Source organism: Idiotropiscis lumnitzeri, chromosome 21 (assembly GCF_059441095.1).
Source record: "Idiotropiscis lumnitzeri isolate Australia: NSW breed Sydney's pygmy pipehorse chromosome 21, RoL_Ilum_1.0, whole genome shotgun sequence".
NCBI lineage: Eukaryota > Metazoa > Chordata > Actinopteri > Syngnathiformes > Syngnathidae > Idiotropiscis > Idiotropiscis lumnitzeri.
This window is the reverse complement of record NC_142411.1, coordinates 9,263,960-9,291,479: the sequence shown is the minus strand read 5'-3', so window position 1 is coordinate 9,291,479 and position 27,520 is coordinate 9,263,960. Positions and strand designations below refer to the sequence as shown.

The window sequence follows — 27,520 nt, the reverse complement described above, 5'->3', positions numbered from 1 at the left end:
TGGTCAACTGAAAATAACATCAGAGTTACTCAGAGCTCAGCTAACAACCAATCACGGCTCAGCTTCAGGATTGAGCTCATTAACCGCAAACACACTTTTAATCAGAATGCCATCTTTAGACTAGTGTGGACGTATTTTATTGCAAAGAATTTTTGGGGTTAACCTTGTTGGAACTTGCTTTTATTTTCTTACATTAATGAGTGTCCCAATACTTGATATTAGAATATTTTATTTATTTTCATTCAAATACTGTACATCTTGACTAGACACGTTCCTTTAATAGAATCAAAGAGGCTATATATTTATTCTTTTACATTTGTTGGCACCTGTACAAAAATATACTGTGCCATTTTTGCACTCTCAATAAATGAAACTGACCTCTGGATAGAAATGTAAATACACTGAGTAGTGGATTAGTAAATCATATAGTACCCCTTGTCCTATTCTGCAATACATCCTTGCAAAGCTTCATGGGTATGTATTATATTAAGCACATGTATTCATTCAGAGTGCTGTATGTCATTCGAGATTAAAGTTTATTATATAAAAAAAGGATGATTATAAAGTTTCCTATTGCATTCTATCAATTAAATCACAATTTTGTTTTTCTTTTCACACTCACTCGCTTAAAATGTTCAAATAGGTCTGACAATTTAAAATGTATTCACTCACAGTATGGTGAAAAGTGGTTAGGTTATTTGACTCACGGTAAATAGCATCTGGACTCAAATCCTGTGTGGAGTTTCCTCCCACATTCCAAAGACATGGACGTCAGGTTCATTGACGCAAAATCGACCGTAGAACATCTTAATGAGGATGAGTGCGATAGAATATGGATAGTGGAAATATAATTAGTATAAGAGAGCCAAAGACAAGAACACAAGCAACTCTTTATTGTCATATGCCATTCCACAATTCAAGACAATCAACACTCATTTCACTCAAAAGAAAATGTGCTTAAAGATTGTTTTGTTTTCCTCCCTCAAGACAAGACATTCATTTACGGGAGCTTGTTTTGGCAAAGCAGTGACTTTGAAAATCACCAGAGGGGCCTGCATCTTCTTGAAAGCGCATCTTTGCCATGCACGTGTTGGTGTTAATGGTCCGTTCTCTTTGGATGGAAAGCATTGCCGGTATGTATGCCGACTGCATCGCGAGGCTGTATAGTAGAACATCGTCTTGAGTGCTGCACATCAAACATGTGTGGGTTACACCAGCGTGTGTTGCTAATACTGCAATTAGTGTGACGAGGTGGTTGGGGTGAACGCCTTAATCTCATCTATTAGCAGATAAATTGAACGTTAGAAGACCCACGTGGTGCAGTTTTGTGAATAACCTAAAAAGCTCAGGCTTTCATCACTAAAGTCCAGCATTCTTCTCTTCTGCAGAAATATAATACTATGTATAAGTATATGGCTGACTGCATTCGAAATAAGGAAACCACAACAGAAAATTCAAGGGTACATCTAAAAATAGTTTTCTCTCCAGTTCATTTATACTCTTTAGTCCATCACGCTTAATGAATAAACTTAAATTAGAGGTTTTGTGACACTTTTGGAAGAAAATGTAAGGACTGCTTGACCCCCCCCCCCCCTCGGTCGGTGTTTCGGTCCAGGTTCGATATTAAAACGTTGGATTTTGGACTGTCTTCCTGTTCAGAGTTCATCCCTGCAGGAAACAGAAGTTGTGAATGTTAGAGAAGGACATAAAAGACGAGTCAAAATAACACTTTTTGAAAATTAGTTACAAATGTAAAAATGTACATACACATTTAATCCAACTCGTCAATGTTGTCTACATCTCACAGAGCAGAAGATCAAATTAAAAAAAAAAAAAAAATAGTTGCGACGTTCCAGATTATTATTCATGGGGTCATGCTCACTAAGCCCAAACGCAAGCCTTCACAGTGTTGTTGCTTTTTCAAGTTTTGTTAGTCTAGCAGGTTTGCTTCACCAACCAATGTTTGAGAACCATGTTTTTTAAAAAAAAAAAAAAAAAAAAAAGAGAGGAAGGAAGGAAACGTGCAGCTACTTGGCATGGTATGGAAGAAGCAAAATATGTCAGCAAGCAGCAAAATGCAGCCTCTTGTGATCCGTTGCCTGCTCCAAGCCACGCCCATTTCACCTTTTCCACTGTGAGAAGGAGAGAGTGGGAGGAGGGATGGGGAGGAGGGGAAGGGAGTCACTTCCACCTGGACCACTGCTTGTCTCTGTCCGTTAAAGGCACATATATCACCCCCATTAGGGGCTTCATTTTGGTGCTGCCATCCTCCAGCTTGTCGTATTGCTCCAACATCTGGTTACCCCCTGCCGGACCCACGGGCAGAATGAGACGACCGCCGGGCTTCAACTGGTCCAGGAGCTGAGACAGGAGCATAAAACAATTAGTCTCATGAATCCCACAAGTCAGAATTGGGCAAACATTTTCATGTAAAAAAAAAAAAAAAAAAAAGCATTGCAAGTTGGCAAAGTAGGCAGATTGATGACCGTCAATATTTCCAACTCAGACTCACAGCTTGAGGGACCGTTGATGCTGCTGCTCCAACATGGATGGCGTCGTAAGGCGCCTCGTCCGTGTAGCCCAATCGTCCATCTCCAACTGAAAACACGGAAGGGACGATTAATATAAACATTGTTTTATACTATTCTTGAATTTCAGTACCTTTCAGCATAACTCTTCCCGACGAGATCAAACTGGGGTCGTCTTTGTTCACATTGTTTATCGCGTCGTCAACCAGCTCTGTGATGTGGTCGATGCCTACCACTTTCCCTTCAGGACCGACCTATAAAAGACAGAATGGGATGCTGCTCACGCTTGACACAATTACAAGACTGCATTGCACTGCGATGCACCCAAAGCAAGAGCTTTTATGCGTCACGTGTGGCTCACCATTCGTGCAAAGCAAACAGAAAGGATTCCGCTGCCGGAGCCCACGTCCAGGGCTTTGGCGCCCTCGTACAGCTGGTCGTGTAGAAGCTCCAGGGCGTATGCGTGCTGAGTGGGCACATGGTAAAACAAAATGAATGAACTTCTCTTTAAAATTTTTAGTTTGTAACTATAGTTGACGCAACTGTAGTAGATGTTTAATTGTCTGATGTAATTGATCAAATATGATCAGTCCAAATGTATTTAAAAATTAAATCAGGACAATTAAACAAACAGCAATATTAATGTTATCTCTGGATAGGTGATTGTTGTCAATAGATCACACATTTGTCTGACTGACAGGTGCTTAGTACAGACTGCTGATTGAGGGAATTCATACCATATGTGGGGCGCTGATGGTTGCTTGGAAACCTTTTGGTTAAAAGAGAAGTATGGATTTGGTGAGTAAATTCAGCTCAACGATTAGAATTTCAGACGATTTCTCTACTCCTTGAAGACATACCTATTGACTGTGGCGAGTCCATGTAAGGGTTACACCTCGAGAAATGCGCCCGGTCTGTCGCCAGCATGACTTCATAGACCTTGTCGGATTTAATGATGCCATTTTCTGCGGACGCAAAACAGAGAAAAAACACAAAGTGAACATATTCGTTGCACTCTTGAGTACAATGACAATAAAGGGATTTATAATATTACATTATATCACATCAACCAACATCCAACAAAGTAATAGTAAAACAGAAAATACTTATTAATATATATGATCAATTACATGTCCTCAACTTCACTGTAACTGAATTCCTGTCGTTACATTCACCTTCAAGTTGAAAATTACATTTACAGAGAGATATAAACATTTATTTTATTAACGACCACAATTATTTTTTTTTAGGCATGTTGGTCATAAACTTAGACATAGTCATGTCTAACTCGACAGTTGTTAAATTGGGCTGGTTGTACAAGAAGGCACATTTGGTACATACTTGGTTCCACTGTCATTGGTGCTATACAGTGAGATCATGTTTCTAATGTAAAATATGTGTTGACTCAATATAGGTTGGAAAATACTGTAGTATAGATAGTGGAGTACAAAACTGCCACTCTGAGCAAACTAGTTGTCGACCTCATTGCAGTTCAGCAAGGGTGCCCAAGTTCGGTACTCGAGAGCCCCTATCCAGCATGTTTTACATGTCTCCCTCAAGTAATACATCTGATTCAAATGATCAGGATCGTTATAAGGCTTTGCAAAACTCGCTGATAATCTGATCTTTTGAATAGGTTGTGTTGGAGGAGGGAGATATCAAAAACAGGCATGATAGGGACTCTCGAGGACCAGACTTTGGCACTATTGCAATACAGACTGCAGAAGCACATAGCGTACAAGTTTTCAGCTGTCCGTATCATTTAGCAAAGAGCGAATGCTACATTGATAGCATCAGTGAATGTGGGCAGAGTGCCTGGCTCGACTATCGGTGCCAGTTCCAACCTCCCCCAAATTACGCACATAAAGCTAACAAGCTAGGCTAACCAAACGAATAACACAAGATGACCTTGAATGGTCACTTTTTGTGTGTGACTGTGCCCTCTACCACGGACTGGTGCGCATGTAAGACGACAGGAACGTGGTTTGCTGGAAAGGGGTGGGGAGAGGTAACGACATGCCAGTTAGCTTAGCAACCAGCTAACCCCAACTCGTGAGCTCAACCTCCAAACTAAAGCGGTTGCATGCAACACTCGGGTTTGCCGCAGCTCGCTGCTGCTGTCCCGAGCATGTGGACTTACTGCGCAGGTTGTTGACGAGTTCTGCGTGGCTAGCGCCTCCAGATTTCCACGCCATTATTAGGCAGACTCTGCGGACTAAGTAGACAGCAGCCGTCAGTGCCGCGCCTGCGCCAAGTGTTTTGCTGAGGAAGCTGGCAACCTCCAAAGCAGACGGAGCAGCGGATACGTCACCAGACATCCACGGTGAATCTACAGCGGGGCGGCTCGTCTTTGACGCAGTATGATGCAGAATGGTATCATTCCATGAGAAATAATTGTTGAATTATATGCCTCTTCAATGAGGTTATTTACACATCGCTCACTCGTTGGATTATAAGATTTACAAGTGTAGTGGCGATTATGACCGATAGGGGGGAGTGTTAATACAATCGCCTGAAATGATGTTTGTCCTAATGGCTGGCCCGTAGTATAGCGTCGAGGAGGGTTTGACGTTAGCCGTTGATAGCTAACCCTTGCGTCAATAAACGTGCACTTAACAGAAACAAAAAAAACTATTCTGCTCTAATGGAAAGTATTAATGCTAAATACGTGTCTCAGAAAATCAGTAAAGTAAGATGGCGGCCGGTTTCGCTTTCCTCTCTGCAGCAGCCCGAAATTTTTGCGACTGGCTCTTGGGATAACGAGGTTTGTCGTTCATTTGTCATAACGTGTGATTTTGTTTCATGGCATGCTGCCTGAACACGATCGAGATGCGTTCTGTGAATGTCAGAGCTGGGTTATGATAACGAGTGTATTACGTATTATCGTCACTCAGCTCATGTGTTGCATATGCAACTACATCTTTTGTTTCAGTGTTCAGCCTCTGTTGTTTACTGTTTTTCATTCGACCAACTCAATTATATACGTTCTTAATCTTAAAATGGCACCTCTCTTTTTAAAGGACAACACAGTTTCAATTTGGTCCATTGAAAATCATGGAATTTCTTCTTTGGAAGAAGGATTCGATGGCGAGCCAAAGCTGTTGTGTGAACATAAGCATGAGGGAGATGTTCTCGATCTTCAAGTAAGTCGCTCATTCACCATTACGTTAATAAACCACGGATTGCATTGATGTATCACGATTATGGATCGGTATCAGCACCAATACTGCACGTCTGTAATTTATACTTGTAAGCCAGTATTCAAATGCACGTGTTTGTGCACATAAAAAGTGGTATCTGCGCATCCCTAATCATGATTGCTTATAATTATCTAGACCAGGCAAAAGATTCGTCAATCACGTCTGATTTAAAATTGTATTCTAACTGCACTGGAAAACGCAAATATTTTAATATGCGCTAATTTAATTTTTGCACAGTTCCTGGACCAAGACAGAGTCATCACAGCTTCATCAACCGGAGGCGTTACCATATTCCATTACAACCATAACAATCAGGTACATCAAATATTAATTCAATGATATTAATTCAATGTTCTGACTGATTTTGCATCGTGTGGTCATTCTAGGTCATATGTTATTCGTTCCAGTGGCTGGTTGACCTCTTCGTGCCAATGTTTTAAGCCCCTTGTTGATTAAATTGTAAAAAAAAAACAGTAGGGTACATTTATTCTGTATTTGGCCTTTTCTTTTCATTATCTATTAAATTATTTTTGAACTTGTTGAAACCTCAAGTGGCTCAATTTTTAAACCTACAAAAAAATGCAAAAGGACGCATACAAGTAAAAATGCAGTTGTCAACGATGTGGTCTACTGCCTGTTCTAGTGAAATCTTTTTTCTTTTTTTTTTATGTTAACTACAGACACTATCCGTCTCACACCAGTGGGCACAGGCGCATCATTACCCTTGTGACAATGCCCCGTGTACTAGTGTGGTGTGCTGCAGCCCTGAGATTGTTAGCGTCGGTGAAGACGGCAGAATTATTGTCTACAGAGCTGACCAGGAAGGAGTCGTTCGAATCATAGGTTAGCTCTAGAATTTGGTTTCTGTTCTGCATGCATCAGTTCAAGTTCTGGATTGGAATGAAGTTGAAGAACAGCTCATTAATACCGTGATTTTTTTTTTTTTTTTTGGGGGGGACCAATTTATAGAGAATGCAGATAGCAGTACAATCCATGCTGTGAGTTACCTGAGAACAACTGAGATCCTGACAGTGAATTCCATCGGCCAGCTCAAGATTTGGGATTTCAGGCAGCAGAGCAACTCCCCCTCACAGGTTCTTTCTCTGTAAGATCCCACGAGTCAAAATCGGCGCATGAGTTTTATCCTCCGATGACGAATACAGCATTACAATTTCAGATCAGGTGATCGAGTCCCCCTGCACTGTGTGGACAGACATCCCAACCAGCAGCACATCGTGGCCACGGGAGGCCAGGATGGAATGCTTTGTGTTTGGGATGTGAGGCAAAGCAACACACCTTTCTCACTCATGGAGGCACACTCTGCTGAAAGTAGGATTTTTTTTTTCTTTTTTGTTATGAAATTGTTATTTTTTCTGACTTGTGATTGACATTGACAGACATTGTGTTTCTGCAGTGTGGGAAGTCCACTTCCACCCAATGAACCCAGATCATCTGTTCACATGCTCAGAGGACGGATCACTGCTGCACTGGGAGACTTCTTCACCTTCAGACATGCCGTCCTTCCTGCAAGGCAAGTCTAATAAGCAATGAAGATAGTTTATTCTTTCTTGCCCGTTAAAGTTGTTGCGCGTCATCTCGAATTAACGCTGCCATAAAATCAAGCTTAGAAAACAAAATTCGTCCTATTAATCGAGGTTTGACATCGGTACTGGGTGCTGTTTTAATTGTTTTTTCCAAGGTGGTAGAAACAACAGCATGATGTCCCGTAGTGCGATGGCTCCCGCCGGAGGCAACCAGTCCCTCATCAACACGTGGCTCAGTGGAGACTCAAGTAAAGGACGTCTGGAGACGACTCACATGCTGCCCAGCCAAACGCTGTCCGTTAACAGTTTGGATGTTCTTGGACAGTGTCTCGTGTGTGGGACTGATGGAGAGGCTATTTTTGTGAACAAACAGGTCCCAGTTTAAACACTTGGCAAATGTTCTTTACAGTTTCAGTTCCCGTCATGCAAAGTTGATGTTGCATCACTTGCATGCATATTAATGTGCGCAATTGATCAGGTATTTGTTAATCATTCATCACAAATTTTTACATCTTTTTGTATAAATGTGAGTTGAATAATTTTGGAAATGAATTAATAAATAAGCTTGTGTAATTTGTTTTTTTGTCTTGCAATTAGCTGATGATCTGTCCGATGTGTGTCAGGTGGGATTTTTAATTTTCACATTTCAGTCTACTTTTTTTTTTAAACACTTTAAGGAGCTCAATCAGTACTTTTTTGCACAAGTATCAATATTTTTGTGTACGTCCAAAGTGTCATTACTTTTGCCGCCTGTATAGTCCTAACTACGAAATGTTCCGAAATATGCGAAAACAACCCGCATCCGGGCCTTTGTGAGACGTTTTTTTTTTTTAATACTTGTCACTTTTACATCCGGTTAGACTTTCAAAATAAAGTAGTTGCGCAACGAACGAACTAGGTATATAAACTGAAATTGAGTAGTTTTTTTTAAGATTTAAAAATTGTAAATCCCACCCATAAACAGCTATTGGTTGTTTCGCATTCAGAATTGGTGGCTCAGTTTTTATTCGTCTTTACAAATTTTACTTCTACAATAACTGGAAGCGTTTTGTGATTAGTTCGTGTAACTTGTTCGCTGTACTTGTCATTCAGCTATCTCAGGAATTCTACACCACACGCTATCAGCTAGGTTCGCCACAATAAGGACATTTTGTTCAAACCGTTTTACTTCTCAACGATACTGTATCGTAAGCGGTCCACATTAAACCACTAGTTGGCAAAGGCGCTCTTACGGAGGCAGGTGAGTTGTCAAACGCGATCGGCTAAGCGAATCCGTGCAAACGGTGCTGTTGCGAGCTAACATGCTAACAGGTATTCCTCAAGCCGTTGTTGCGTTAGCTTAGCAGCAACACACATAGGCCGCGATGCTTGAGATACCGTTTTTCCATTTAACTGGTTTCACAGATGTTGTATTGTGTTCGACTCGTGATGCATTCTTCATTTGTTTACTACGTATTTAATTCCACACTATTTGCTTAGTGGCCAATGACGCCAACACAGGTGTTGTTTTGTGATCCTCATTGTGCTAGGTTTCCTACTGAAACGGCATTGCATTGACACATTGATCTAGTGTTCCTGCCCATCTAATTAACGATGTGTATGTGTTTTCTGCATCCCCTTTGACCAACCTGTTGAACCACTTGACAGATGCTCTGAATGCCTTATCACGGACATTGCACCCATGTCAGCAAGATCCAAATGTGAGACAGGTCTTTGAAAAGACCCCCCTAACCCCAAGAGCCTTGGTTGCGTCCTTGACCTGTGTCACATCCTCTTCATCCCCCTCATCGTATTTGTACATGCTCTTACATGAAGAGAGGAGAGAAACCAGAGGGCTACAGGCAGATGCGACCCAAAACGTTCCCCGCCAGCAACTACAGTGGCAACAGCCAACATATGCTGAAGGAAATCCGCAACAGTTTGCGAAACCTGTCGAAGCCCTCCGACACACCCAAAGTGGACTTTAGTGCTAAAATGCTCCCCGAGGACTTAAGGCAACAGGGGCGCTGCTTTAACCCCAAAAACCCTCACCATAAGGCCTTGCAGGAGATCCGTGAGTCACTGATGCCTTTTGCCAATGAGGCCAGCTCATCGGTGGAGCTCAACAAACACATGTCAATGGATCCTCCGTTTACTGGGTTTGAAGAGGTATGAGCAGCATTTTTTTTTTTTTAATTCGGTAAATCCAAAAAGATTGTCACATTCTGCACATGACTCAGTGATTCTTAATCACGAGCTTTATGGAATAGCTATTTGAAAAATGTACGGAATGCCAAGTGGGAATGACAAGTATGAAGACATCGAGTATTCTCTATCAGTTGTCTCCTTTTCGGTGAAGTTCTTAAAGTCCCTGTATGGAGCAGCGGAAGCATTGAAATTAGTCCTCAAATGTGATTTCGTAAAAATCTGATAAAGAAACCTTTTAACAGTTTGAGAAAATCTGCGCTAAACAACAACTGGACATCAATCCAAAACGCACTAGAAAGTCAATTTCTTAGAAGCTGAATAAAAACAAAAATCATCTGGAGTGGCCTTATCAAAGTCCAGACTTGAATCCAATTGAAATGTTATAGCATGAACTGAAAACGGCTGTTAATGCTCCAAAACGCTCCAATATTGCTGAATGAATACTTTTCACTGTGTTTTACAAATATATTAATCTTGTCACACTAAAAACAAGAGTTTTTTTTTTTTTTTCCCACCGTACACTTGTGCAGACTGCTGGTCGCAGTGTGGGGACAGCTGTCGAATACATGACGAAGGTGACCTACCAGGACTCGATGAGGGAACAGATGGTTGCCGGCAGTCCAAGCGCTGCATGTCTCAAAGCCCCAGGTAGGTGAATGGTCAGTTGGGACGAACAGTACCCCACCCTTCCTTGCCATTTCAAAAATGTTTTATGTAAAGAATGTGTAGAAATCTAATTGATTTTATCTACTGTTCTGACTTGCTATCCAAGCTAGCATTTATTAAGTGTAAATAAAATTAGCATTGATGTATTCTGTCCTTAAATATGTTCAGTTTTCAGATCATGTTTTGTCTGCAGGTGCTCCTCACATTCAGCAGTCCCTACTGAGAAGGCCCAGCTGGAAAGGCTCAAAAGAGTCCCTGGCTCCTCGCCATGCCATGATTTACCGCTCAGACAGTCCAGGGCCCTCTCCTGCCTTCTCGCAGGTTCACCCTGGCAACAGCCCGAGAGGAAATCCTCCCCTGCTACCTCAGGTGCGCAGCGTCACGCCTCCTCCGAACCGTGGGCCGATGCCTTCAGCGTCTTCCTGGGACAGCAATCCGTCGACCAAGCGCTACTCTGGAAATATGGATTACCTTGTGCCTCGCAACTCCCCGGTGCCTCAGGGGTCTTGGGTTGATGGCTATCCAACCGCACCACCTCAGAACCAGCGTGGGATCAGCCCAGTGCCTGTGGGCCACCAGCCCATCATCATGCAAAGCTCAGCAGGAAATAAGTTCACCTTCCCGTCAGGCTGGTCTCAGAATGGCTCGTCTCAGGCAGAATACATGGCAGGAGGCAGCAGGCAGCCTCCACCGCCTTACCCGCTCAACCAGAGCAGCCGACACAGTCCCACTGACCAGCAGATGCAGGCTGGAGGGCCCGCTTCTTCTCCATCGTATGTTAATGGTGGGAACATCCCTCAATCTATGATGGTTCCCAATCGGAACAGCCACAACCTTGATATGTACAACATAGGGCCCGCCCATTCCTGGTCTCAAAGCCCCCTTGCCCCAAACCAGCCGCAGTCTTCATCAGGCAGTAGCAGCAACCAGGATCTGTCTCCATCATGGCAGCACAGCATGCTAGTGCGCTCCAATTCCTTCAACAGCAGAGCCGCCCATCCCGCCAGCTCGCAGCCGTCCTCTACCACGGTCACCGCCATCACGCAAGCTCCCATCTTGCAGCCCGTTAAAAGCATGCGGGTCCAGAAACCCGAACTGCACACCGCCGTTGCCCCCACGCACCCTCCATGGATGCAGCAACCCGCTACGGCCGCGCCCGCATACCCGGAGCCCACGGTCCCTGTTCCTCCGATTCCCGTTGTAGGAGAGGTACCCAGCTACCAGGGCCCGCCACCGCCTTACCCCAAGCACCTCCTCCAACAGCAAGCTGCACCGTCCCCCCCGGCGTATGACCAAGGGGCAGGTAAGCACAGCGTCAACAGGGAGGAGCCTGCAGAAGACGAAAGTGGTTTGGGGGACAGCGGCGCACGGGAGAAGGTAGCAGAAAGTCCGGAAAGCAACACGGTGACAGAAAAGGAGAAAAAGCAGATCACGACGTCACCTGTTCCCGTGCGTCGCAACAAGAAGGATGAGGAGCGGAGGGGGGAGTCAGGCCGTGTGGCCTTGTACTCCCCGCAAGCCTTCAAGTTCTTCATGGAACAACATGTGGAGAACATCCTGAAGAACCATCAGCAGCGTATCCGCAGGAGGAAACAGCTGGAGAGTGAGATGCAGAGGGTGAGAAATCGAACCTCAAGACACAACCAATTAATTTAAAATTCAATTCAATTCATTTTTCCTACTGCTATTCAACACTTTCCGGTCTTTGACTTCCTTTTTGCTTCCTGTATGGTCTTTTTCATGCTGTTCTGTTTTTCTCGGCCCTTCTTTCTCTCCTTGCTGTCACTAACAGCTGAGCTGAGAGGTAAAAGTATCTGATTGTGATGTACACAAACACACACCCCTCTTTCAGAGGCATGTTTGCTTCGCATGCCCCTTCATGTCTTTTTTTTTTTTTTTTAATTCATCACTGCACTGCAGTTTTTGTATTCAAATACAGTCATCCCCCGATAATCACTGAGATATGGTACAGATCCACCTGCAATAGGGGGAAATCCACTCCTCCTACACACTTAGAAAACATTTACATTTATAAACTCTCACTCACACTCTCTGGCTTTTACAGTTTTTCAAATAAGATGACAAATGCATGTGCTTCAAGTGGTTTGTTACTCCCTGATTGATATTTACTGTCAAGGTTACTCGTAAAATAGATTCAAACATTGTATATTTAAAACAAAAAAAAAAATTTCAGCCAAAATATAATTTGGTCAAACAAAAGTCCCGCTAGCCTAAAATACAAAATGCAGATAGATTAAAAAACTGTAATATAACAGAGTTGCCAACTAGGCTTTACACAATCATGATTTTGGAGACGATCACAAAAAATTTGAATTCGATCAATGATCCATTGGCAAATTATGATATTACAACCAATCACTGATTTTGCATAAAATGTGTGTGTAATGTGTGTAAAGTCAATTCCCAATGATGTACAATTCAGCGGGGGAACACTGTATTGCCAAGCAAATTTTGCCTGTATTTTTTTTACATTTTTAACCAAGATTGCATGTGAGTGCATGTGTGGTTATTATGACCGCTAGCTGACTTGTGACTGTTGGCTGCTTAGGTGGGCTTGTCATCAGACGCTCAGGAGCAGATGCGTATGATGCTCTGTCAGAAGGAGTCCAACTACATTCGCCTAAAGCGAGCCAAGATGGACAAGTGCATGTTCAAACGAATCAAGACCCTGGGCATCGGCGCCTTTGGCGAGGTGTGCTTGGCCAGGAAAGAGGACACGGGTGCGCTGTACGCCATGAAGACCCTCCGCAAGAAGGACGTGCTGCTCAGGAACCAGGTGGCTCACGTCAAGGCCGAGAGGGACATCCTTGCCGAGGCCGACAACGAGTGGGTGGTGCGTCTCTACTATTCTTTCCAGGACCGGGACAACCTCTACTTCGTCATGGAGTACATCCCCGGGGGGGACATGATGAGCCTTCTCATCCGGCTCGGCATCTTCAAGGAGGAGCTGGCTCAGTTCTACATTGCCGAGCTCACCTGCGCCGTGGAGAGCGTCCACAAAATGGGCTTCATCCACCGTGACATCAAGCCCGACAACATCCTCATCGACCGAGACGGACACATTAAGCTTACTGACTTTGGCCTCTGCACTGGATTCCGCTGGACCCATGACTCCAAGTATTACCAGAGCGGTTAGTATAACTCTTCTAGTAAAATATAAGAGATGTCAATCTCGTGCTGCAGGCTGCCAAACGTTATAAATGTTTGGCAATCAGTTACTTTGAATACATGTTACCCTCTTGTGTGTGCTGACTCTCATTTAACATAAGTTTCAATGTGACTGGTTGATTCTGCGCACAGTCACATCCCAAATTATTTTTACTTAAAACTTTTTTTTTTTCACTTGAGTTGTTCAGGTGAAAGGCCACATTAATGATGGAAACAATGCAATGCAGAAAGCTTGTTGACATGGCGAAATTCAACGTTTTGTCTGATTTCATTGTGTGGACTCTGGTCCTGCTTGCTTGGATTGCAGGGGACCACGTGAGGCAGGACAGCATGGACTTCAGTAAGGAATGGGAGGACCCGGCCAACTGCCGCTGCACGGACCGGCTGAAGCCCCTGGAGAGGAGAAAGGCCCGACAGCACCAGCGCTGCTTGGCCCACTCGCTGGTGGGGACCCCCAATTACATTGCACCCGAAGTTCTGCTCAGGACAGGTACACTCTTGGAAGGCTCGACTTTGCTTTGCATGTCTAAACTGGGAACAAACTATTTTTTCAGTGTGGTCTGATTGATGGAAAATGTCTGTGGTGCTGTTTAGGATACACCCAGCTGTGTGATTGGTGGAGCGTGGGCGTCATTTTGTTCGAAATGGTAGTCGGACAGCCTCCCTTTTTAGCGACCACGCCCCTGGAGACGCAGCTAAAGGTATGTAGACCATAGGTGGATAATGTTTATATAAATATATGTCGACTGACAGACCGAGATGCGTCTCTACGTCCACTCAGGTGATTAACTGGAAGAGCACCCTGCACATCCCCCCGCCCGCCAAGCTCAGCCCGGAGGCGTCAGACCTCATCGTGAAGCTGTGCCGCGGCCCCGAGGACCGCCTCGGCAGAAACGGCGCGGACGAAATCAAAGCGCACCCTTTCTTCAAGACCATCGACTTCTCCAGTGACTTGCGGCAGCAAACGGCGCCGTACGTCCCTACCATAGCCCACTCCACCGACACGTCCAACTTCGACCCTGTCGACCCCGAGAAGCTGTGGAGTGGCGACAGCGACGGTGAGGACGACCTCGGCGACACGGGCTGCTGGTTCCGAAACGGCAAGCACCCTGAGCACGCCTTCTACGAGTTCACCTTCCGCCGCTTCTTCGACGACAACGGCCACCCGTACAGCTGCCCCAAGCCCATCGCGTACGAGGGCCTCAACGAGGACGAGGCGGATTCCGAGGGCCCCGAGCAGGAGGAACCCGCCGGCCCGCCGGCTCAGGGCCGCGATCTCGTCTACGTGTAGCGTTCCTGGACCTCGTAGTGACTGTTTGACGTCCTGTGGTCGGACAGTGTGTTTGTGAAATAGGAACCGCTTACGTTCTTTAGCGTTGTCTAATTGGAAGATGAGCAAAAGCTTTTCCAAATGGAATCATGCTGGTCAGCCAGTCATCAGCTGGTTGCTGAATACCTATACGACCTAATTTGGCATAAACTGCCCTCAATCTTTTATTGGCTTCTCAAGTGCTTAATTTATTGAAGAAATCCCTACTGACGCTGTTTAGAGTTAGTGTGGGTACTCAGATTGAATCTTTATTAATTTATATTTGGACTGTCTGTCGCGACTGGGACCTTGCTGACGTGACTGGTAGATAATTAAAATATCGATTGCTTCATTTATTCATTGCGGTGCCTTTTTTTTCCCCTCACCAAATATAAAGTTAATTATCAGACTGGCATTAAATGTGTATGTAGAAATAGACCATTGATTGAACTGCAGTAGCTTTTTGTTTTATTTTTCTAATTTATACCCATATTTATAAATGAAGTTGTACACAGTTGATGTAAATATTTCTTTACCCTGTCACTGATTTTTTTTTTCTCCCTAAGGGCAGGCCCTCTTCAATGTCCACTGCTGCTGCCTATTACTCATTAGTGTTGATAGTTCTACTTTATGCTCGTCTCATCCAAAGCACTAAATACAAGTGTGTAGTCGTTCGACATTTAGAAAACACTTATTTTTCACATCTTGTCAAAGAAACATTTACCGAGACTAAAGTGGACTGATGACACCATAACTTTCCCTCCGTACACGTCGTGCTTAGCAATGAATTCTGAATGTAGTTTTTAGAGTTAATGGTGACCCATTGGACTTCTGCACTGGCTTTGTGTTGTCGCACAAGAATCACAATTGTATTTTTGTGTGTGGACACTGTTGCTCTTGTGAGGTTACATGTTGGGGAAGAGGGTGATCAATAAAGAATGTAAAGAATGAAAGGTGTCACACATGCAAACAGACTGCATTGTATTGAGTGGTGTGTCAAAAAACGGACCTTTCCAGATACAAAATTACGACTAACCTCTCCACAAGAACGGTTGATATCCACGTTGTTCTAATAGGAACAGCGAACAATTTATTGTAGATTAACAGCGAGTTAATTTGTTTCATACCCTAGCTCTCACCATCAATTTATTAACCCAACAAGTATTGTTTTAACAATTAACTGTTGTACGAGTTTAAAGAGTAAAAAAAAGCACTGTTCAATAAAACTAACAATAAAATGACTCACCCTTTGAAGAACCCTGACAGACAATGCAAGGCTCACTTGAAATATTTTCTAGGCAAATTTTCCCATAACACTTTTTTTTGTAACTTGTATCACTTTTGAGAAGCTCTTGTCATTATAGTTTCCATCTCATGCGAGACCCTCAGAAAAGTGAAAATGGATAGGTGACTCGTGATGTTCTGATGCAAGAAGTTTTGATTCCTGGTTGTGGTTGTTTGCCTTAAAACTGCAACTATATTCAAATGTTGCCGTGTTCCTCCGCCTGCTCAGTTTTTGTGCTGCTTGAAATGCTCAAGATTCCACAAGATGGTGCCAAAGAAAAGTAGTGCTTTGACATCAGCTTCATCAGGTGGAACGACCTGCCCACCAATGATCGGCGATCGAATGCAGGACCATGAAATAATGAATTAAATACAAAAATTATTATATAGATTTTTTTAACATATCGTCATTGGTAATGTATTTAATTAACGACACATGTATTCATTTAATTCCTTATTTAATTAATGACAAATCTAATTAAACATTTCATGGTGTATTTATTCATTTTATTTTGGCACTGTCAGTCCTCCATACTTTTAAGTCCTCCATACTCATCAGGAATGTCCCCGAAATGCAGTACTCATTCTGGTAAGTGTTCGTGGCTATTTCGTTTAACTTTACCGATGTGTCTTGAAATGTTCAGAAAGTGGTCAAGAATGGTAAAATAACGGTAAGGTGTGTTTATTATTACGGTGAGTTAATTCCTTTAGCTAGTACCTTGTAGCTAACTAATTTAGCTGTGAACTTTCGTACTTACTTGCTCCCAGTGAAAACCTTTTAATTCGTTAGCATTGATGTTTGTCTTAGCCGTTAGCAACAACAAAAAAAGTGATGAGCTGGTGATGTTTGACTTCCCACATTTTTCATGAGGCCATTTTCGTGTGAATGTGTGTTTTACACAAAAATGCGCGCTGGCTTGTCAAAAAAGTGTTTTAGTTATGATGTACAGAGGAATCTCCTTTGTCACCTTGTTTTCTCATGTATGAGTTTCATGCAGCGTTTCTACTTTTATCGCACGCACGGCTGGCAATTCATCTCTGATCGTTTAGAAAAGGGTTTAAAGTTAGCTTGCGTTCTTATCGCACATAATTTTGAGATATTTTGGGACATGCAGAAAACTTTTCAGGAAATTTCTAAGATGTAGAAGAAAATCATACGGTGCCAAATTGTGTTTCGCCCAATCTTGAATGGAGGGAAACGCAGAGCAGCAGTTCACTGGGATACCCCAGCCGCCTGTTGCCAGCGATTGTGTGGAAATCCGATAGCCAAACAAACAACAGGCAGACGCGTGCTAAACTTTAGCTCTCAAAACGTATAACTCTGAATCAAAATCGAGAAGTTTTACAAGCTGTACATGTCTACGTATGACAAATTTAAAGAATTCACTAGAACAGTTAAGAATCTTCACTTGTAGGTGTGGGCAAACTACGGCCAGGGGGCCACATGCGGCCCTTTAAACGTTTTAATCCGGCCCGCCGAACTTGAAAAAAATTAAATGAATAAAACTTGTGAATGTTGTATTTTCTAAGTACTGTGGCATATATTGCTGTAATGCTTTTGTTCACTTTCATTTAAAATTAAAAGTTTTTTTTTTCTCCGATGAGGTGAGGTTACCAAAACACTCCATCCATTTGCTCCTGGTTTGGCCCCTCTCAAGTTTTGGAACCCATTGTGGCCCGCCAATCAAAAGGTTTACCCACCCCTGGTAAAGATTAATATCTTGACATCGGATCACTTTTAAATGTCTTCCTCCCACTCTGTAATGCCACAAGGATGAGAAAGTTACTTTCCATCTAATGTCAGTTTTTGTTTAGTATTTTTTGCAATTCTTTCCACTTGGTCTGTGCACACGTTCTCAAACATCTCCATTCTGGACCAATAATTCGTGCACATTCGGATGACGTTTATTTTCAAAAATGGAAATTGGGAGTTTTTCTTTTTTTTTTTTTTTTTACTTTTTCGCCACTTGTGCCATCTTGGTGGAAAGGAACTATGTAGGTTAAAGTGAAGCTTCCATAAATTCTTTTGTTGACCTTTCAAGGTCTGATTAATCCATTTTCCCAAGACACAAAATTACGTATAACATGCTATTAAAGACAAACAAGTTAACTTAAACAAGCTTATTTTTAATGGATCTGCAAAACTGTTTGAATTTCCAAAGAGAACTTGTGCACCTCCCACCCAAAGTTACCCAGTGGCATACCTTACATAATGTTACAGAAACACTTCCAACCCAAAGAAATCTGCATGCAGGAAAAAAAACACTAACAGTAACCCAAATTGGGAAGAGAAAACCAACAACAGAAAAAAACAAAAAACAAAAATCATAAAAGGTAAAAATGAGACATTGATAAACAGGACATATGCCGTTCTCTTGGCTGAAAGAGAAATTCAAACGCTTCTGCATCAGCTTGACTCCGCACAGGAAGCGCAAACTGACAATGATTTAGTAAAGTGTAATTTCAATGGGTGGATGTGGCTCCGCCCATGACACAGCCCCGCCCCTGTCTTCCATATAAGGCACAGGACAAAAGAAACCCCGCATTACAAAAGGAGCTCGCCACACCTCTGTCACTTGGTAACAAATTGTAATTGAGCAAACACTTCAGGAGAGATGAGTGTCCAAAAAAGAGGGAAGGGACATTATGGTCACTGTAGGAGAGAGGGGTGGGGGAGATGAGGCATTGGGGCTGAGCTCAGGCAAAAGAAATATTACAAATATGCGCATGTCTTTTCAATTTTTTTTTTTAATAACCTTTAAAACAAAATGACAAGAAACATGAGTAGAGCTCATCAGGTGGAGAGTGGAAAACGTTGGAGGGAAAGTGTTGGGTGGGTTAGATGAATGGATGAATGAATGAAGTGGTTTATTGTTTTATTGTGATAAAAGAGTGTCAAGTGTGCAAGAAAAGTCACGAGAGGGGTTAGAGGGTAAGAGAGTTAGACGTTAGAGAAAGCGAGAGAGGGTGTCGTGCGTGCACGTGTGTGTATGCATGTGCGCATGTGTGTATGTGAATGCGTGTGTCGGTGCGAGTTGTTCAACTACAGCACTTGCTCTTCCAGCCCGTCACTCCGCTCCCGCTGCTGATGTCCACATTTTCACTGTTAGGCTCCTTTACAGGCGTCTGGAAGACACATTCCATGATTCAAGTGTGCAACAAAAGCCACTTTTGATCCATTGGTGCCGCTTATCATTCGCATGCCTACTTTCTGGTTACATTCTTGTGACTAATGAGAAGAGAGAGCCACTGTATTCAAATCAAAGTACCAGAAGGCGGAATGCATACGCACCTTTCTGAGGATGTCTTCTGCTAACGTGAGGAAGGCCTTCTCGATGTTGATGTTGGCCTTGGCGCTGGTCTCAAAAAACCTGATGCCGTGCTCCCTCGCAATCTGCGGTGAGGACAAGGAGAGCGAGTAAGAAGGCGCGCTGACCTTCAAAGGGGTGCTTGTCCAAAAATAAAATGGCTCAGTCGATCTCCAGCGTGGAGAGATCAGGTAGCACTGATTCCCAAAGCAAAGATCGCTATGTTACTTACAGCTATTAGTGCATGATGACTAAATATCAGTTTACATCTATCGATTCATGTTAACGTCAGAAACACAGGACAGATATACCAACAGTAAAATAAAAATGTTTTATTGCCATGGAAACCAAAAATGTAGAGTGGTGTCTTAGTTCTGGCATCTGTGCTAACATTACTGTTGAGAGTTGTGTGCAGTGATTGCATAATCTTTTCAGCGCACCAACATGTTCACTGTATGAATTTTGGATATGACAATTGTACATTAGTTGAGTTCTGACCATGTTTTTACTAGTTAAAGTTAAATATCATCTGAGGATATTGGGAATGTTGCAGGATAATTGAGCAGAAAGAAGGAAACCACAGAGCAAACATGTACAACATAATTAGGGGTGCAACAATACACAAAAATCATAGCTTTTTGAATCTATTCTGCAGTTTTTCCATTTATTAAGTTTTAAACTAAGCACAACGTGCAAACAGCTGATAAAGGAACCACAACGAATTGCACTTGCAGTCAGAAGATTTTTTGCAAGGTTACTAATAAGCCGATTATTTTTACATGCGACTCAACCAAAAAAATAAATCAATAAACCCAACCACTGTCTTACCTGCTCTCCCTTGGCTTTTGGTACAACCCTCTTGTCCTCCATGTCACACTTGTTACCTAGTAGCATTCGCTCAACATCCTCATTTGCATGCTGCAAAGAAGAAAATTATTCAAAAATCTGCTGTGAAATCTAAAACATTTGTAAAGCACTGTACAGTGTGAGACTACGCAGCATATTAGTGCATGTGTGTTCACCTCATCAATGTTGCGCAGCCATTTGCTGATGTTCTCAAAGCTCTTGGCGTTGGTGATGTCATAGACCAGCATGATGCCCATAGCTCCTCTGTAGTAGGAGGTGGTGATGGTGTGGAACCGTTCCTGGCCTGCTGTGTCCCTGCACAACCACACATACGAAGTACATATTTCCATTCGTTCCTTGTGTGATATTTACAAGAATTAATGTTTCAAAACCTTTCCTGAGCCAAGGCAACCATTTTCCATTAGAAAAATCAATTTACCACTAGTTAGGAAAATTCTTTTGTAGACATCAAGATAGTGCAGCAGGTTTAAGGACGTCACATTAAAGACAATTATTTATAAGATAATTTAAGGATCACCAACACCCTAAGTTACATAAGAATGTGGATGAATAAACGTGAACGCCTCTACGAGGGTGTGAAGTGAATCAATTGCAAGGTGTGACGAGTGTAACAACTTCCTCCCTGCAAAATAGTAAGCAGTTCAAAATACGAGACGCGGAGCGTAAACTGCCTACCGTCTGGGACGTCTTACCCCTCAACTGTAAAACTGTAGATCCATTGTTAATGAAAATTACAGACCCACAAAACGCACTCCAAACATACAAATGTTATTGCACTGTAATCCCTCTCGACACCAGGGGCAGATAATAGTCATTTTAATTATATGCCCCACAAGAACACTCTTGACAAGAATGAGAGGGGAAAAAGAGAACCAATTATAAAACGGCGCTTCACATTCCAATAATGCCTTTACTTCAATGTGTTAATCTGACAAATCACGTTGAAACTCGTGTATACACACACAGAGGCTGCCCATGCCTCACACACGTCCACACTAGCTCCCCTGGGAGATGGAAACTGTCAACATTCATCTATCACTGCTTGCAGAGAGAATGAACCAGGCTTTCGGTAGAAAGAAAAAAAAAAAAAGCCTTGCTAATAAAATGCATGTCTTTAAATTCATACAGTCCAAAGTTTTGCAATTATAAACAAGCAGATGTGGTTCTCATAAGGTTTCTGCAAGAACAATAGTTTTACAAAACTGATTTTTGTCTTTAATTGTTGTAGGTACACAAAACAGAAGCTGTAAGTGCTCAGGTTCATCTAGACAACACTGGCGTATTGTCCTGAATGACTGCAACCTCACGAAGAAGTCAAACGAGGTATTCACAAATGCCAGTTGTGTATTTTGCCAAAGCACAAAACCGTTTGCTGAGTTAGAAGGCACGATATCTATTGTGTTCATATCAATATTATCCGGCAAGATATTTTGCATTCAAACCAAAGCAAGGAGTTACGGCGACGCAAGGCAGCACAACAAATGTGTTACCACACCCCAAACAAACCTTCTACGTCCTTTTGTATCGTTTTATTTTTCTCTGAAAAATGCTTATTTTTTTTCCCCCCTCACCAAAACCATGTTTGAGGCATCTGGCATGAATTTTAAGAAATGCAATGTCCATCTTGTTGAACCCAAGATAGAGGATGAAAAAAATAACGTGATGATGCATCAATTCAGTGTCATTATTTGACAACAGAGGCAATTGAGGGGAACTGAAACAACATGCTAAAGTGGTATGTTAAAGGTCAGGCATAGTAAATGCATAAAAATGTTAAACAGTTCTGGTTTTCACTTCCTGACCTGAACTGTCTACTACAGCAGCAATGCAAAATTATGCGTGAGATACTTTAATTGAGCAAGCCGTACAGTTATCTTGGTGCCTTGTGGGGGTGCAAACGATGAACCGCGAACCAGCTGGTGAAAAGTGTCGACAGAACCAGGATAGGTACATAAAAGTGGATGACACCTATGGAAATAAGTGACTCACCAGATCTGTAGTTTGATCTTCTTTCCTTGTAGTTCCACAGTTTTGATCTTGAAGTCTATTCCTATAAAAGAACCAACATACATAGACTGTTATCACACGAAACAATGAAAAGAAGAACTGCACGCGCAAAGGCAGCATAATGCCGGGGGCTAGAAGGCATCATCAGACAACACATGGCTAAGCAGCTCACTTAAAATAACGGACTAAGAGACATTTCACGTGGACATAATCATAGCATTACCATGACCACAATATTTAGCAAAGTAATTCAATTTTGGATGATTGTTATTCTGCTGGAGGGGTCATGAAGCCACAGGAGGGACAACTGATGACTTTTGGCCCACAAGAGTTGTTTTCCTGTCCAAATAACTGAGCTGTCACTTCAGCTAAAGCAAAACGATTGCGCTCGGTTTACAAGTTCAAGAAACAGCTGTGCTCTTCGAGGGGCAGGGCCACAGCATAATGAAGGAAACGGCTGCCAAAGAGTGACTCACTGAGTATTATGCACACCCCAGAGAGGGCGGAAGGGGAATAGTTGGTTTGCCAAAAAATTGGTTTAGAGGAAAAGGCGAAATATTTTGAGGGGGACTGAAAGGTGGACCAATTGCTTAAAAAAAACAAAAAAAAACAGTGATGGGACAGTAACGCAAAGGAATTGCCTGTTCTTTACAACACCGTTTCAGTTTGGTTCTTAAAAAAAACTCTCAGGCGCTCTCGGGAATTATGTCATGTGCTAGTAGAGAGTTAAAACACTCGCCAAACCGGGGTTGTGTTCCGAATGAGATTTATTGGCAAAGTGTCGGCGAAGTTGTGTATACTACAAGAAAGTATTAATTCCATCAATGGAGAAATCAGCACACCACTCACTCCATGAGAATAACATGCTTTCAATGATTCACATGGATAGTTTGAAGGTTGAATCGTGATGTTTATATTACATTACAGTTTATGGCCACATACTAGTCTAGAATATAATCTTCAACCTACCTTTTTGTTAGCAGGAATTAGATTTGGCCATCAGTTTTTCATGTCAAAATTTGGGGAAGTACATTTTTAAGTACATTACACTAAAAAAAGATACATATAACAGTCTTAATTTATTTTTTCCGGTTCTGAAAAACTTTCCAATCCATGCATCAAAAGCCGTGATCTGATCCGAACTGTGATTTATGTGATGCGTTGCATCACTAACTAATAGTCAGTGCAACCTCAAAATGCAAACATCCTATACATTGCATCACTGAAAAAGTCACCAAATAATATAGTGGGAATAAAAACCTTTTACGTTTGCCTGGCATCATGAGACACCACAGAAGTGTACCAGTGAAGGCAAAGCATAAATGTGGTATCGTAGCGACTTAAGTGATACAGTAGCCGCATCTCTGTTTTGCTTGCTCAGCACAATATTAATCAGGTCAACATCAATAATAAAAGAACAGAATGTACATGACAGTCAGCTGATTTAGCTTTATATGCACTCACCTCTTACTTTTAAATTGGATTATACTTCCATTAATTTTGTTGCATTGTTTGTACAGTTACTGAACTACAGCAATTAAAATATTTAAGTATTGTGACAGTTTCAGCCTGGAACAGATTAGCTCTATTTCCATTCTTTCCAATACTGGAAAGAGCTTCAAATTGTGAACACCGTGTTCAACACTGTGTTCCAACTTTAAATGATGCACTGCATTAATAAAGCATTCTAAACATGCATAACCTCTACTAAACAAGACCAACAGTTATTCAGAGGCCTGGAAATTAGGATGAGTTACTAAAGAGAAGGGGGGTTTCCACTCTAGAGTATTTTGAGAAGCGCCGCTGTATCTATGTGTCTCAACGTACGAGTGACAAGCCACTAAACACTACACTCCAGTTTCTGTTCTCCAAGTATAGACATCCAGCGCTTGATCCTGCTGTAAGAGTTTATATATTTATATATTAGTGGTACAACTGATCAGATGAGTCATGGTCCAGATCGGATCATGGATCGTTTTTTTTCCCCCAGATATGCAAAAAATAAAGAAATAAAACTTCCTAATGTCTAATATGGCCGTTTATTATTTAAAAATGCCATAAAATTCATGTTCTCTTAAATGTTTTTAATGTGCAAACGTTTTTTTAAAGACATGGTTTTATTTTGATTGTTTAGTTTTTTCCCACAATGAAAAAGACCTCAAAGTGCAATTTAAGGCATTTTCACTCCCTTTAAACATGGAGTGCATTATAAATTATCTAGGTCCACAATATTGAAAAAGTAAAAAAAAAAGCATAGAGAATGGAACAGCTGTTGAAATACCACCCGCACACTTTTGCTAATGCTAGCTGCTAGACTAACGCTGGAGACTCGTGCAGTATCATACAATATGGCGTGTCAACCACAAAGCAACATACCTTTGCCGTCACAAGGCAAGGCTTTTTCTGTGTTTTCCTTTTGCGTTTGTGTGTATCCTCCAATATGGCGTCTGGAAACTAAGCATTGTGGGTAAACTAACGTCAGCGGGACTGATCTATTGACATCAATACGATGTGCCAACTACTAGCCTAAATACAGTTTCCTGCAATTGTAAAACACAAACTAATTTACAAGTCTATGCAATTTAGGGGTACAAGGCCAAGTTTCTTAGTCAAAGCCCCATAACTAATTTGACGACGCATAAGTTCGAACAGCATGTTATATAATGTTTTGCTTTGAAAGCAGATGTGCAACCAAGATAAGGCAGTGTTATAGAGGACTACAAAGGATTTGTCATGTGTAACATGATTTTATTTCTACCCTGCCAACTCATCAAATAGTTGTTTTTTTTAAGAGTAATAGAATTAACATTCATGCAATGTACAATACACGGGTTTGTTAGACATTGTGAAAAATTACATGCATTAGTCATGGGTAATAATCAGGCAATCTTATCCTTCCAATCAGAGCAATCAGAATGAGAAAAGTCATTTACCCCATCAATGAGAGAGTGGAAAAAAACATTGTATTTGATGAATGGTGATTTATGCCACATGTGTCACCATGCAATACAGGTATTTAATTTGGGGACGGTCCGAAACACAGATGGTGAGAGAGATACAGCGTATAGCACTGTTGTTGCATAAGTTTGTAGTGACAACAAATGCAACAGAGATCTTTTGACAGTGTCAGAAATGTTCCAACACATAATACATGTGATGTAGTCGTATATTTGTCCGCAAATTGCTCTTCACGGTGACTGATTTAGCACGTCTTACAATGTTATTCCAACAGGCATCAGTCTTGTCAACTGCAAATCATTTCAGGAACGTGGACTTATGTCCTGCTATTAAACAATCTGTGAGACAAGAGAATCCTCTATTTCCTAATTTTGAAACGATGCTGTTTTCCGACAGCTGGTCCCACATAGTCACATGACTGAACGCTGCTTGCTGATTCGCTGAATCAGGACTTTCATCACTTCCTCTTACTTTGCAGGCTATTAGACCTGTTCGTCTTTTCGACACAGTAATAATACTCGCCAGTTTAAAAATACACCTCGTGAAAGCAAAATTTATGATAATATTGAAGATATATATCGCCCACCCCTTACTCACCTGTTTCCTATATTTCGTAATATTGTTCGCACTGAGGTTCAGTAATCATCCCAAAACAAGTTACGGCTTCAACGGAATTTGTTGAACTCTGTGGGTAACCTCAGCATGGCAAGACCAGAACAGTAAAAAAGAAATCAGGATTTTGTATCAGTCGGAAAAGAAAGCTGGAATGGAACATCCTAACTTAGTATTAATAAATGTATAAATAAATACACCGAGCACATTACCCAGAAAACAAGCCTCTAGTTTAAAGACTTTGTTGCATCAACAGTGTAATAACATTTGTAGTTGACATATAAAAGGGTTCATAGCTTTCCTTTGAGCAGAGGCTAAAGTCAATCAACAGACACATCCCGAGGAATAATCATGATATACTTGAGCACCATATGTGCTGTATACGTGTCATCTGTTTTTAATGGAATCCGGGGCGGTCCATTTGCGTTGCCAGTAACGTTAAGCAATTAATACGCTGTAGATAATAAAGTATTAGCTACGATATGTCACTGCTGCTTACATAATATACTGACAGCTCTTTGGTAATACAAGATGCTTATTCTGGACGACGGGATAGCTGCAAGTGTATGTGTGCGTGTGTGCTTTAATAATTAATAATTATTACTCGATACAGCAAAATGATAAGGTTGCTAACGGTGACTTAAAACGTAAAAACGACAAAAGAATGTGCTGGTGTATGGAGAGAAAGTAGTACGGCCCCGTTGCCCCCACTAGCCTCGTTAGCTTGCGATGTCATAAATGACAGCTTAACTGGTTAGACATCCACCAACAGGCCGGTTTAACCAAAACAAGTTTCATGGCGTGTTATTAATGTCACCGTCAGCTCAAGCAGGGGTTACTCGAGTTTAATAGTTGCCAAAATTGCACAACTTGTCTCCCAGCTTACCAGGGCAGGCCTGGGCAGCCCGGAGCATGCTAACAAGCGCGATGGCTAACCAAATTGACACAAGCCTAGCCTCCGAACATGTCAGTCAAAAAAAGCAGACCGAGGGGACTCCAAATCCCGCATTTGTTCCTCTTGCTTACCTATGGTGGAGATGAAGGTTGTGTTGAAGGCGTCGTCGGAGAAGCGGAACAGCACACAGGTCTTCCCCACGCCCGAATCTCCGATGAGAAGCAGCTTGAATAGCAAGTCGTACGTCTTCTTAGCCATTGAAAACTACGAGGATGTGCCCGCTCCGATACACACAAAAAAGAGCAATCGCCTAACACGCCTATGTGGAGTCTGAAGCCAGCTCCTACGCCAACCTGACCAACTGCCCCGATTTTGACAGTTTACACCCCGGGATTTGTTGATTAGCTTTGGGAAGCTACTTGTCTTAATACCGCCACAAAATAAAAACGAGTCAGCGAAGTGATATTCCAAAAGCCCGACTGTTTTCCCCCTGAAAGCGCGAGAAAAGGTAGCGACAACGTGAGCTCGTCCAGTGCGATTCCTCTTTTCCACTTTCTTTTCTCCCACACAGTCGGGACAAAATGGCTCCTCACAACCCCGACTCACTCTTTCTTCATACTAACGGCGAGCTAATTCAAATTCTCGGCACACCCCGTCATTCCAGTGTCCGGCTTCAAACTCAACCGAGAAACCTTCAAATAGAAATTGAAGGTGTAAATGGAGCAAATTCGCTGACTCTGCAAAGTTGATTAGCTTTTATTTCCCGGTGAGATTAGAAACTTAAAGTAGACGACCGCCGTCGTCTCTGGAATAGGAGTCAGCACGGCGACACCCTACATGACAGACACGCAATTACTCGCCCACTTCTGTCAAAAAGAACCATTTTGATTTGCTTAAACTGCTGTCAATCAAAAGTGAGCCCTTATTTAATTGGTCGTTTTCGGTTACGTACTCACATGGGCGCGT

The 27,520-nt window shown here is 42.2% G+C and overlaps 4 protein-coding genes across 9 annotated transcripts; 2 read left to right on the top strand and 2 right to left on the bottom strand.

The window, feature by feature from the left end:
- Positions 1-878: 878 nt before the first annotated feature.
- pcmt1 (protein-L-isoaspartate (D-aspartate) O-methyltransferase) lies at positions 879-4,993 on the bottom strand. 5 transcript variants are annotated; one of them, XR_015840181.1, is made up of 8 exons: positions 4,669-4,993; positions 3,389-3,493; positions 3,266-3,297; positions 2,890-2,994; positions 2,662-2,782; positions 2,513-2,598; positions 1,768-2,361; positions 879-1,668 (listed from the first exon to the last, which is right to left on the bottom strand). XR_015840181.1 is itself a non-coding variant. In XM_088286505.1 (8 exons), exons 1-8 carry the CDS (start codon positions 4,844-4,846, stop codon positions 1,656-1,658), a joined length of 810 nt encoding a protein of 269 aa, XP_088142631.1. In that variant the 5' UTR covers positions 4,847-4,993; the 3' UTR covers positions 879-1,655. The 5 variants fall into 5 exon arrangements, 2 of the variants coding, with proteins under 2 accessions (XP_088142631.1, XP_088142632.1); XR_015840182.1 differs by having other exon boundaries at positions 2,032-2,361; XR_015840183.1 differs by having other exon boundaries at positions 2,125-2,361.
- nup43 (nucleoporin 43) lies at positions 4,538-7,845 on the top strand. Of its 2 annotated transcripts, none has more exons than XM_088286504.1 (8): positions 4,538-4,901; positions 5,549-5,671; positions 5,966-6,043; positions 6,409-6,571; positions 6,698-6,833; positions 6,906-7,057; positions 7,143-7,259; positions 7,428-7,845. In XM_088286504.1, exons 1-8 carry the CDS (start codon positions 4,899-4,901, stop codon positions 7,655-7,657), a joined length of 1,002 nt encoding a protein of 333 aa, XP_088142630.1. In that variant the 5' UTR covers positions 4,538-4,898; the 3' UTR covers positions 7,658-7,845. The 2 variants fall into 2 exon arrangements, with proteins under 2 accessions (XP_088142630.1, XP_088142629.1); XM_088286503.1 differs by lacking the exon at positions 4,538-4,901 and adding an exon at positions 5,019-5,292.
- Positions 7,846-8,154: 309 nt separating this feature from the next.
- lats1 (large tumor suppressor kinase 1) lies at positions 8,155-15,576 on the top strand. Its single transcript, XM_088286047.1, has 8 exons — positions 8,155-8,512; positions 8,920-9,420; positions 9,990-10,107; positions 10,319-11,742; positions 12,695-13,277; positions 13,622-13,804; positions 13,909-14,015; positions 14,096-15,576. The coding sequence occupies exons 2-8, from the start codon at positions 9,082-9,084 to the stop codon at positions 14,603-14,605; spliced, it is 3,264 nt and encodes a 1,087-aa protein (XP_088142173.1). The 5' UTR covers positions 8,155-8,512; positions 8,920-9,081; the 3' UTR covers positions 14,606-15,576.
- Positions 15,577-18,013: 2,437 nt separating this feature from the next.
- On the bottom strand, positions 18,014-27,406 carry rab10 (RAB10, member RAS oncogene family). Its single transcript, XM_088286049.1, has 6 exons — positions 26,686-27,406; positions 22,072-22,132; positions 20,238-20,376; positions 20,044-20,133; positions 19,200-19,301; positions 18,014-19,033 (listed from the first exon to the last, which is right to left on the bottom strand). Exons 1-6 carry the CDS (start codon positions 26,810-26,812, stop codon positions 18,947-18,949), a joined length of 606 nt encoding a protein of 201 aa, XP_088142175.1. The 5' UTR covers positions 26,813-27,406; the 3' UTR covers positions 18,014-18,946.
- Positions 27,407-27,520: the final 114 nt, after the last annotated feature.